This window comes from Cimex lectularius, unplaced genomic scaffold (assembly GCF_000648675.2).
Source record: "Cimex lectularius strain Harlan isolate CLEC.00 unplaced genomic scaffold, Clec_2.1 scaffold304, whole genome shotgun sequence".
Lineage (NCBI taxonomy): Eukaryota > Metazoa > Arthropoda > Insecta > Hemiptera > Cimicidae > Cimex > Cimex lectularius.
Window position 1 is genome coordinate 252704 of NW_019392948.1, and position 11919 is coordinate 264622.

Consider the following 11919-nt stretch of genomic DNA (forward strand, 5'->3'; position numbering starts at 1 on the left):
AAATATATTAATATTCTTACAAATAATGAAACAAAAGAAAAAGGCAAGCAAAATAATAAGCCAAACATAATTAGCCTTTTATTTTTAATAATTCAACGTCACTTTTCATTCACCTTCTAATTTTATTACACGTTTTTTTATAAATAAAATGTAAAAAACTATTTATTTTCAAATGAATCCGTGGGTATAGAGATAGATATAATTGATGAACCGTTCCGATTTTTATTATTTATTTGTGTTTCGATTTTTTAGTGATATACAGTTATTTAATCATATATCAAAATCTAAAATAATTTATCGTTAAAATATACATTCCTTGTTAAAATTACATTCGTTCAAGTTTATAATATTTATCTACAAAGCATCTTTTTTAATGTTTAATGCTCCTCCATAAAATGAATGTTCAAGTAGGTTCTAAAGAAGATTGAAGCGTGAAATTTTCAGAGTTCAACATCGTTATAGTTCATTATGAACCAGCAGTTCAAAAATACTCCATCATTATTATTACTCGAGTGTTTTTATTTTAACAACCTTGTTATATTGTCTCAATACACAGGCTTTGTTTGTTGTTATTGGGTTAACAATGAGTCTAATTTTAACTGGATTCGTGCAGCTGTTGAAAAAGTGTTAATGAAATAAGGGTGTGTTGCTTAATTTTTTTTAATCTTTCATTACATTAAATAACCGAAAAGGTAACTAAAGCTGGCAAGCAGTCTTGTTTCTAATTAATGCTACCATTAACCCTACATTAGCTGTTTTCGGCTTAAAACATTAGAGATAAGAATTTCTTCCTTTACCTTTTAAAAAACTAAATATTTTTTCTTAATTATTTATTCTAACAATACAAAAAATGTAACATGGATAAAATCAACATTGTTAAGTAATTAACACTAAGCTCTTTTACACTTATAATTTCTAAATTGGCAACGTTTTTGTATTCTACAGGACCAAATTTTGATTTTTTGACATAACAAAATTATGAGAAAAAAATTAATCAAATTAGCTGTGCCATGTTATTTCAACGAATTGATCTCCTGGATAATCTTGATCGATCTTCGTTATTTTTCTGATCTGAAATAAAGGAAAAAATATTTTTGATATATCTAAAATAATAAAACAAATAATTTAAAAAGAAATCGCACCGCTTTTCTTCTTTTGGCTTTTTTGGACTTTTTTTTCTTTCCAAACTTCATGTATTTTCCTACGCTTTCAGAACCGCTCCAGACATTGTTTTTTGTCTTCTTTTCGTCGAGGTGGTATATGTCATCGAAACCCTAAATAGAAATATTAAAGATTAATAGATTGAAAAAAAATTTACGTTGCACACTGAATCTTAATCCGTCCATTAAAACGGACGCTTCGCCGTCCATCCGAAAAATGGGAACAGTTTAAGTAATTTTCATCTCGACCGGCCATCCATAAAACTTGCCTCATTCTTGGAAAACTCAATGGACGACTGTAGAAAACAAGTGTATCAATAACAAAACACACCTTGGTAAAGCCGGTTTTTTTCTTTCGGTCCTTCTTTTTATATCCTTTGGCGTAGTTGTCCTGGCTGTGGTGTTTCGATGATTTGTCAGCAACATCGGTCGATCCTTCATGTCCTTTATTGCTCGACCCTTCTGGGCACAGTTGTTTTTTCCTCTTTTTCATTTCACCACACTTCTTGCCATCCTCATGATCATAAATCGACAAAGAGCCTGAAAAATTTTGTTCATTAGACAATTAAGTTTTTTTCTTTAATAACTCTTAACTTTTAAAATGTACAATATAAACAGTGCTGACTAATCACAATGATTAAAATTAGTTTTACATATATATTGAGATTTAAAAAATATAAGCTTAGCAATATTTTTACAAGATACTACGCTTTTTTATACCCCTACCTGATTTTTTATGAGTGTCTAAAGCCTGTTGTTTTTCTCTTTTACGACCGGCCCTTTCTTCGACTTTTACTGATCTCATAGAACCAAAATCAATCATAACAATAAAAAATAAAACCTAAAAAACAGAAATCAATATATAATTCATTATATATAAAGATGTCTAAAAAAAGTCATAATAAATAATGGCCATAATTAATTTTTAAATCAAAAGGAAATCGACAGAAATAGAATATTATATAAGAAAGAAAGTACCACATCAAAATTTGTCATTGGGAGTGAAAATATTAAAAAAAGAGAGAGGTAATTACCACACTCAAAGTCCTCATAATTGAAGGTGCTCAAGACAGGAAGCTTGGAAGAAGATTGCCAGAGGAAAAACGGTTCCGAGGGGGATAGCATTACGCAATATCCCTCCTTCTTAAAAAGTGCACTAAACGCTTTAAAAGCCAGTTAATCTTCTAAAGAAAGGTTGATTAAATCGTGGCAAAAACTAGGATTTCCGTTTGTTTTTCCCGATGCTCTCAATGGTTCTACTAGGATCTTTAGATAAAATTTACAATTGCTCCACGTTCTTTAAATTTCGTCAAAAAAAAAAAATACTGAGGCTTGATTAAGGGACTATAGTTGGTGGAAATTGAGTTTTCCAGACACAAAAGGTAGTCAATGGCAAGTTGTGAAGTTTTCTAAGGCTTCCAAGACAATGGCTCCATTTTTATCAACTATTGGAAAACGATTTATAATGTTAAATCTATGTTTGTCGAGTTTGAAAAAGGATTTGATTGAACCAGTTTCATTTTTCAGAAAACAGTAAAGAATCCTCAATCACAATGATTGATCATTAAAAAAAGTTTTGATTTAAAACGTTAATCATTAAACCAAACAAAATACGCAAGAAATGTTTAAAAGGGGCTTCATTTAATCATTACGTTGCTATATTGACTTCAATTTCGTAAAAAGGGTTTGCAATCAATAAAAAAACCAGCGTTGAAAATCATATGGCACCATTTGCTTTGATTCTCATTATCAATTATTCATGATGAAATCACAAGGCGACATGAAACGTTTTCCCAGTTGAAAAAGAATATTTAGGCCTCCGGGACATCTTCGTACACCGTGTGTCAGTGAACAATTTTTCTGTGAACAATAAACATGAAAATTAAAATATAAGTTTTAAAGAATAAGGTAATATTTATGTGTGTAACAATTTCAAAACGAATGTCTCCTAAAAAAAACTAGTAGAGCCCAAGTTTCGTTTAACTTTTATTACTTAGTAGACTTTAATTGTCCATAATAAAATTTTGTACAGCAACAGTAAAAAATTTTATTAGGTAATGATAATAACATATTTCTTTCAAAGATATACAATCTAAACATAAATAGAAAACCATTTTTCTTCAAAAGAGATCAAGATTAAATATTACATTATATTGCTTTACATAAACCAAATAAAGACTAATAGTGTGCAGCTAATAACTAACACTCGTTGAATTTATGTCATACCAGAATAATATCTATCGAATTTGTGTTTTTTAACGTTTAAAAATATTAAATGATATATTTATGATTTTATTGAGTTTTAAATATAGTTTCATGATATTTTTTTAATATCTAGCCGATCCAGCTTTTACTTTTTTTGACAAGAATTTGTTTCGGAAATCATGAGATACATAAAGGAGTATATCTTTCTTCACGTCATCATGATGATACAAGCTGAACCCGTAAAAATTCGTAAGTGTTCTTCTGAAAATTAGTGTAAAATTTAAAAAAACACTATTTCAATGCGTTTTGTATGTTTTGAAAACGATAAAATCAATTGTTATTCTACTAAAAATTATGTACAATATTTATTTGGTTGTAGAAAATGGTGTGGCCTTGATAAAGTTGTATAGAGTATGTTTTATAAGAAGTTATGTACTTTAAGATGAATGTTTGTGTTTTTAATATATTTTTAGTAATTATTTGGAGATCGTGAGATGCGGTCTGGTGTGACGTAGGTTTTAGAAAAACATTTTCTTTATCGTGCCAACGTTTCGATCTTTATTGAGATCATCTTCANGTCGGTGGCCGCAACGGTTTATGCACTCATCACTGTAAGGTAAAGGTCCCGGGTTTGAATCCAGCATACTACAAATGGGTTTTTGGGCTTAAAAAATTCGTGTGTGGTGTTTGGTAACCATTAGTTAATCATTATTCGGAGATCATGAGATGCGGTCTGGTGTGACGTAGGTTTTAGAAAAACATTTTCTTTATCGTGCCAACGTTTCGATCTTTATTGAGATCATCTTCAGGGTCTGGGATTTAGAAACATGGTTTAAATTATACAAATATATGTAATATGTGAAAAAAAGTGAATTTATACAATGCTCAAAATTTTAGACTCAATCAAAGTATTTGCACTCACTCAAAGTGTTTGTTTTCGGTGTACTGTATCTCACTGGCACTCTCAACACACACAAGAACGACACATCTACACGGAAAACAAACACTTTGAGCCCTGAAGATGATCTCAATAAAGATCGAAACGTTAGGCCGAGAAAGAAAATGTTTTTCTAAAACCTACGTCACACCAGACCGCATCTCTCGATCTCCGAATAATCATTAACTAACGGCCCCTCAACACCACATATTTTTAGTATCGTAGTTGAACTAGCTGATCAATTTCGTAAGAACTAATTCAAACGGTTTGGCATTATTCAGTCGTCTTACAATCTGCTTAGAAGCGTAGATAATACTTGCAAGCTTACCTACCATATGACATCGATGTCTAGGTTTGGGATGGTCAAATTTCTGAACTCATAAGAATTGATTGCGTTGGGGCTGAAATGACCTAGCTGTTCGTAACACGTGGAGCCCAACCTCAGCGGCTGGTCCGATAATACAGACATCTGACAGACAGCACCCGGGGTGGGTGATTCTCAGGGCAATTTATGTAACTTACAAAAGCTGGAATTGCCAGTGGACTGGGATAAGTGATAGGCATAAGTGATCTGCCCACGCGTGTGCTCTCAAACATGCATGTGTAGATTTGATCTTATATAAATCGGTTATCAGTAAAAACAAAACTAAACTTTTTATTTTGGACCTACCAGAAAACAATAAATTGGGATATATTTTTTTTCGGTTGAACATAATATAATATATATATATATATATATATATAAACATAAAACTTGTTTATAATAGTAATTAGCGGCATCGGTGGCCGCAACGGTTTAAGGTTGATTTATACATACAGACACGTGAAGGGGACGTGAAGAGAACGAGCCGAGTCTGTGTTTTGGAGGCTTGTATTTATGCATGTACGTAAAGTGGCCGTGACATGAATTGCCATACTTTGTTCAGTTGTGATCAAGTTGCGTTGTTGCAAGCATGTCGCAGTTCCATTTTTTCGATTGAAAATTTGGCTACTATAGCAGTTTTGTTGGAGGATGAGGCGAAACGGACTCCTACGAAGAAAACGAAGAAAATGTGGAGTGTCCACCCAGCATGGAAACTCCGCAGAACGCACGGAATTTAAACCTTCAAACAATTAATTCCACACGATCGCAATTTTTTAAATATTTTAGGATGAATAGCTCAACATTTGAATTGCTTCTCAACAAAAACCGCTCATCGAAAAACAAAACACAAACTGGAAGGAGTCTATAACTGCAAAGGAACGTTTAACTGTGTGTCTAAGGTAGAAATAAAAGTCTAATGTCAAAACATTTTTGAATATTTTATGTCACATTATCCGTTCTGGTAATAGTATGAGTTCTACAACACTTATTTAAAATTAATGTAACTAGGGATACTTGTTGAAATATTCACGAAGAGAGTTATCTGCAGCTGCGGGTTGTACGATGAAAGGTTGATCACAGTGACAAGACGACCAAAGTGAATCTCTATCTGGACTGTTGTTATTCATGCTTGCTACGTTTGTTGATGTTGAATTTGTATTGAAACAGTTTTGGGAGTACTGAGACGAGACGTTTGGAACGAGTTCTTCCCACTTTGCTGCGACCTCGGAATATCCTCCCGATGATGAGTTTTGGGGTTGGTTGGTTTCAGCATCATTAGGCTCTTCTGAGGATGTTTCTTCCATTGCCTCTATTTGTTCAGTTAGTGCTGATGTTTCTTGCACTGGAACATTTGTTAGTGTGTCTCTGTCATTTGAATAGGACAATAGAAACTTCAATTGATCTTCATATTTTATTTTTTGGTGTTGTTTTCAGCAGCCTGTCCGCTTTTGGATATATCTTCGAAAATGATCTCTAATGTTCGTCCATCTACTTTTGCATTGATTACCTGAACAAACGAACGAATTCTTTCAACAGAACACTGACGAGTACTGAACCACAACCTCAGCAGAATCGTTGGCGACGACAACTGAGTGGGAATCTGCCGGGAATCGCACGGGCATCGTCTTTGTATAAACACTTCCATTGAAAAGCAAGAAATCAAAGTTTCCAACGACTCGTTACTGGCTCGGCTCGTTTTCTTTACGTTCCCTTTACGTGCCTGTATAAATCCACCCTTAGGCGTTGACACGGCGCTCATCACTGTAAGGTAAAGGTCCCGGGTTCGAATCCAGCGGCCCTGCATTCGAACCCGACATACTTACAAATGGGCTTTTTTTCAAAAACACCGCCACCCCGAGGGCTGATATAACCTCTGCTGTTGCAAACCCTCGCAAAAAAAATAGTTAAAACAAACTGAAAATATGGAAATAGCCCTAAAGCATCCTGAGGAATTTAAATTGCCACATTATTGCAATTAATAACATTATTAATATTACCTATTGTTTATGTTATAACCACAATTTAAAAATAAAATATGGATATAAAAATTAATGATAAGCCAAGAACTCGAAATTTTTGGCTGTAACAAAATTATAATGACCTAGACTAATAGGCTTTCTTTTAACAGTGGTTTTAAAAGAATATGACGTGACTTACTGGCCTTCACTTGACAATAGTTTGATCGAAGAAAAAGAAATTATAGTTGACCCAGAGGACACAAACACCACAAGAATAAACGGTAACCTTGTGATTTTATATGCATTATGCGTACACATATTTTAATTTTAATTTCTTTCCAGTGTGTGAGATTCTTAACGAAGGTGTTTGGGCCGTAGTGGATTTGACATGGTCTGGATTTGAAGAGTTGAAATCAATTTGCGAACCTTCCGGAGTGGGTTATGTTAAAATTGAAAACGGCCTTACTCCTTATTTAAGAGCTATCGACAACATTTTGACTGAAGTTAGGAAAGCCGAGGAAGTGACTTTTATATTCGAAACGGAATCGGGTAAGACAAAAATATCAAAGGTTTTTTTTAACAAATTATTGAGAACAAACAATAACAATGATGATCAGAATGTATGGTGCTCGTTTTTAATTTTTTTTTAAATATAAATCATGATTAAATGTGAAAAAATTTCAATTGCTTATGTTTAAACTATTTCTAAAGTTATGACTGGAATGTGCCGTTCTTCCTTTGTGCTTTCGAGTATTCCCGTCATGAGGATTATGAAACTATAATTAATCATTTTCACGGTTAACAAAGATGAACCCAACATAAACATAAAGCAACCCTCACCAAGACTGGCAAACTCACAGCTGCAATTGAGGGCCAAATGCGGAGAAGTAACATAACATGGGCATATTCAACGATGATCCCATTTTCATATTATGCAATGGGAAGGAAGAAACAGCCACCCATATCATCTTCGAATGCGAAGCAACGCCTCAATGGAGACATAACCTAGGATACAAAAAATCCAGGGAATGAAATTGTAGCAACGACAGTCAATGACCTGTCTGAGAAGGAGGATTGAGTCTATTGACTGAACTAGGGAACCAGGAAGGTACAATAAGCCAGTAGGCTACAGTGCCTGGGGAAATATTCATCAACAAAGATGAATATATATTTACACATTTTGTTAAAACAAAATGGTAAGAAGGATAAGCAGACCAAAATGGTCGGAGAAATGATCAAACTACAACAAATATGTGTTACCATAAAAACAATTCGACCGCAGGTTACAAGGTGGTTGAAGCAATAAGGTACTTTCTTTTCTAGGAATTTCCTCTGTGTCGAACCCGAACGATCTAGTAAAATAACATTGACTTCGTAAAGCTTATTATTATAAAGCTTAGTTTTCTTAATTACAAATGGTATCAATTCGTTTAAATAAGTATGACGTTAAACAAGAACAAGATTGCTAGTTGCATGATGTGTCTTTGCAGAGCATCGATTTACCGGTTAATCTAAGATTTGCCTAGAAGAGTAATAATAATAATAATAATAATAATAATAATAATAATTTTAAAAAAATGAATACGTTGTTATTTGCAGTTTGGAAGTAAGAACTTCTTATTAGCCTAATTTCACATCCTAGTAGTTTTCAGGCTGTCATCTTTTAAAGAAATATAGCATTGCCTAGAAACGAGCTTTTTATCTAAGCCAGGGATTTAATAAGTGTAGGTTGAAGCAAATATTTACACACTATTTATTGTTAATAAGGTTTTTTAATATCAAAGAATTTAAAAAATCTACTAATTTTAAAAATTATGCTCCCAGAGATAAAGAAAATAATATTTTATATTATAAAAGCTCTGTTTGCTTTCACACGATCACCAGTGTTTTTCTTCATTGGCGTCTTATCGAAGTAAATACGAAGGTGTGTACCATTCTTGAATAAATAATCGTTAACAGAAAAAAGTGTTAAATAAAACAATGGGACCTTAAGGTTATAAGGAAGCCACCACATAGGGATAGCCGGGAACGAAGCAGCAGACAGGGCGGCCAAAGAAGCAGCCAGAGGACCCCACGACGCTTCCAAACAAATACGCCCAGCGGATCTCAAGTTATTAATTTCAAATACAATAAAAGAAGAATGGAAAAACCGTTGGGCTCGGCAAAATAGGAATAACCCTGCCAAACTGTGGCAGGTTAAGAAAGACGTCGGTCTCTGGTTCACGGAAAATGGGTCAAAAAGGGAAAAGGTCATACTGACAAGACTACGCTTAGGTCATACAAGGATTACACACGGGCACCTTCTAGCAGGAAAGCGACCGCAAAGGTGCCATTATGCAAAGATAGAGTAACAGTCGAGCACCTTTTCAATTGTAGAAGGCTCGACGTTTATAGGCAATATTTTGGAATATCATCGGACCTGTGCGTAGTCTTGGGGCACGGCAGCGGGCACAAATGGCTGTACCGGGACCTCAGGGCTAAAGGGATCTTCAAATGTATATAGTTTATGTGTGTTTGTGCTGTGCTTGTGTTGTGTCTGAAGTGTTTGTGACGTGTTTGTGGGGTGTTTATTTTAATACATTAGGATGAATGTAATTTATTTGCGTGAAAGGAAGGGGTTGCTTATAACCCCGCCCCGAGGAATATCGAGGACTCTGGGTGAGTGTATGACGTCTGGAGAGTAAAAGTAATTTATTAGCGTGAACGGAAGGGGTTGCGTATAACCCCGCCCCGAGTAATATCGAGTACTCTGGGGTGAGTGTGTGATGTGTGGGGAGCAAAAGTAAGTTATTAGCGAGAATGGAGTGGGTTCGGCCCCGCCCCGAGGAATATCGAGTTCTCTGGGGGAGTGAATGTGACCAGACTTTTATATTAGTATTGTATGTGATTTATATTTTACTCTGTTGGAATGAATGTAATTTAAGCATGAAAGGAAGGGGTTATTTACCCCGCCCCGAGGAATATCGAGTACTCTGGGGTGAGTGTGTGACGTCTGGAGTGTAAAAGTAAGTTATTAGCGCGAATGGAGTGGGTTCAACCCCGCCCCGAGGAATATCGAGTACTCTGGGGGAGTGAATGTGACCAGACTTCTATGTTTGTGGCGATATAATATACATTATGTATCTATTCTTAAATTGACAACCTGAGGTACTAGCAAGAGGCTAGCTTTTTAAAATAACGACGTAATATACCAGTAAAAGCAGAGACTCAGTAACCAGATCGAAATGCTCAAATGGCTGCAGTTCAATACAAAATACGCGAGAAAGACAGGAAATAGAAGTAATACACGCGGAGGGCCGGCGATGACCTCATCTGTTTGTCGGCCCATAAACCTTTCACTTTATATATATATAAGGAAGGCGAGGTATCCCCCATTTTTTCTTGTTTCTACAAATTATAAAAGCTCTGTTCGCTTTCACACGATCACCAGTGCTTTTCTTCATTGGCGTCTTATTGAAGTAAATACGAAGGTGTGTGCCATCCTTGAATAAATAATCGTTAACCGAAAAAAGCTTTAAAGAAAACAATGGGACCTTAAGGTTATAAGGAAGGCGAGGCATCCCTCATTTCTCCTTGTTTCTACAAATTTTTCTGTGCGTGCAATGTGTAGCGCCGATCATACTGGGCTAATTGTGATGTTAAACTCTTTATACAGACAAATTGTTGTTTTTTTAAAGCTAAAACAGTAATTGCTAATTAGTAACAAGTTTAAAATAAAAAATTATAATAAATTTCAATGTTGTACGACAAGCACAGGGGGCGTGCTTTTTTATGTTAATAAACCTCTGGTTTGCCTTGATCCAATGCAAAAATACAAATTCGAAATTGCATATTTTATTTTTCCTCGATAAATTATTGATTTTGAAGCAAAATTTTCTTTCATGACTGCTATCTTGGGACTTTTACAAACCGTAAGAGTTCAATTTTGGTATGTTGGGTGTTTGAAGTCCAAATCAGAGTCGACAATGGCTTTTAGACAATCAATTACAAAAATCGAAGGATGGAATAAAAGTTTGGTCGAGTAAATTTAATGAAGTTATAGAATCAAAAAGTCAATTAAGGATGAATATTTGACTACGGATTTGCTAATGTTTCTACAAGGACAATCTATAACAACTTCCTTTTTTTTTGCTTTCTTCTTCTTTCTTGTAACCGTGACCGTTCAGGGTGGTCTGACCATGCATTTGAAAGATGCACAATTGCGTTTGTCAAAGAAAGTCCAACTCCGTTCTTCATTCTTCCCACTCAGTTCTTCACCGTGACATTAAATTACGTATACATTCTAAACCCCGTCCGTCGCGGTTTGCGACGAGTGGAAACCTTTACTACTTTCATCTAGTTTTTCTGTCTGGCGGTTTCAGGGTCGATGGCTACAATATTCTTAACTTTCTTTGAAAAATGGAAAATGCATTTTAAGACAAAGGAGGAGTGATTACAAGCTCCAACTTGAAATATCCGACGAATGATTATTCGATTGGGGTAATCCTTGTTTCCTTGACGGTGTTTATGCTAAGTAAAATCAATTGTTTCAACAACAAATCATTTGTCATTAATTGGTTAGTACAACTTGACTGTTTAGTCTTAATATTTCTTTTGTTCTTTTCTTTCCAATTTTACTTATGATCCTTTGGCACTTAGAAACCCCGTTCCTTTCAGCAACTTCCTAGCAAGTGCATTAATTTGAAATTTATAATGAAGAAAAACGTTAGAACCAGAAGGTTTGTTCTTGTATTTTCATCCGCTAATCAAAAACCGTTTACGATGGAGAAACGAAATAAGCTTTCAAGTCTGGTACGAAAAAGAATGAACACTTTTAATAATTATACTGTTTGATCGTAACTTCCAATGTAGATTCTATACTTTTTAAAAGGATAGTTCCTACTCACAGTAAGTTGTTTTTGCAACGATCCGGATTTCGAGCCTTTTAGCTCATCATCAGGTTGAAGGACTTCTACAACCACGTCTCTCGACATGAATTGCCAAAGTGAACCTCTGATACCTCCGCCAACGCGACGTTCTAATTATCAGCTGATTTTTTTAATGACGCTCAATTTGAACGTGCGAAGCGCGGAAATTATAACACAAATAAATATTAGAATAATAAATACTTAATATTACTATAAATTACTATAAAAATAATATCAATTAAAATGGTTAGATTAATTATTTGGATGTTTGATATTATTTATGTACATATTTAAAATGGGAGGTAGATCAAAATCTGTTATATTATTAATGCATTTATCACCATGTTCAATTTTACATTTTTTAATTTCAAATTTCTCAAACCAATCT

At 34.5% G+C, this 11919-nt stretch overlaps 1 protein-coding gene across 1 annotated transcript in view; it reads left to right on the top strand.

The window, feature by feature from the left end:
* Positions 1-3039: 3039 nt before the first annotated feature.
* Positions 3040-11919, top strand: part of LOC106669507 (ionotropic receptor 25a) — a 17583-nt gene continuing 8703 nt past the window's right edge. Inside the window, exons 1-4 of the mRNA XM_014399034.2 lie at positions 3040-3068; positions 3499-3614; positions 6795-6905; positions 6967-7173. Coding sequence (XP_014254520.1) covers positions 3545-3614; positions 6795-6905; positions 6967-7173 — 388 coding nt within the window. The 5' untranslated portion in view covers positions 3040-3068; positions 3499-3544. The remainder of the gene's footprint in view (positions 3069-3498; positions 3615-6794; positions 6906-6966; positions 7174-11919) is intronic.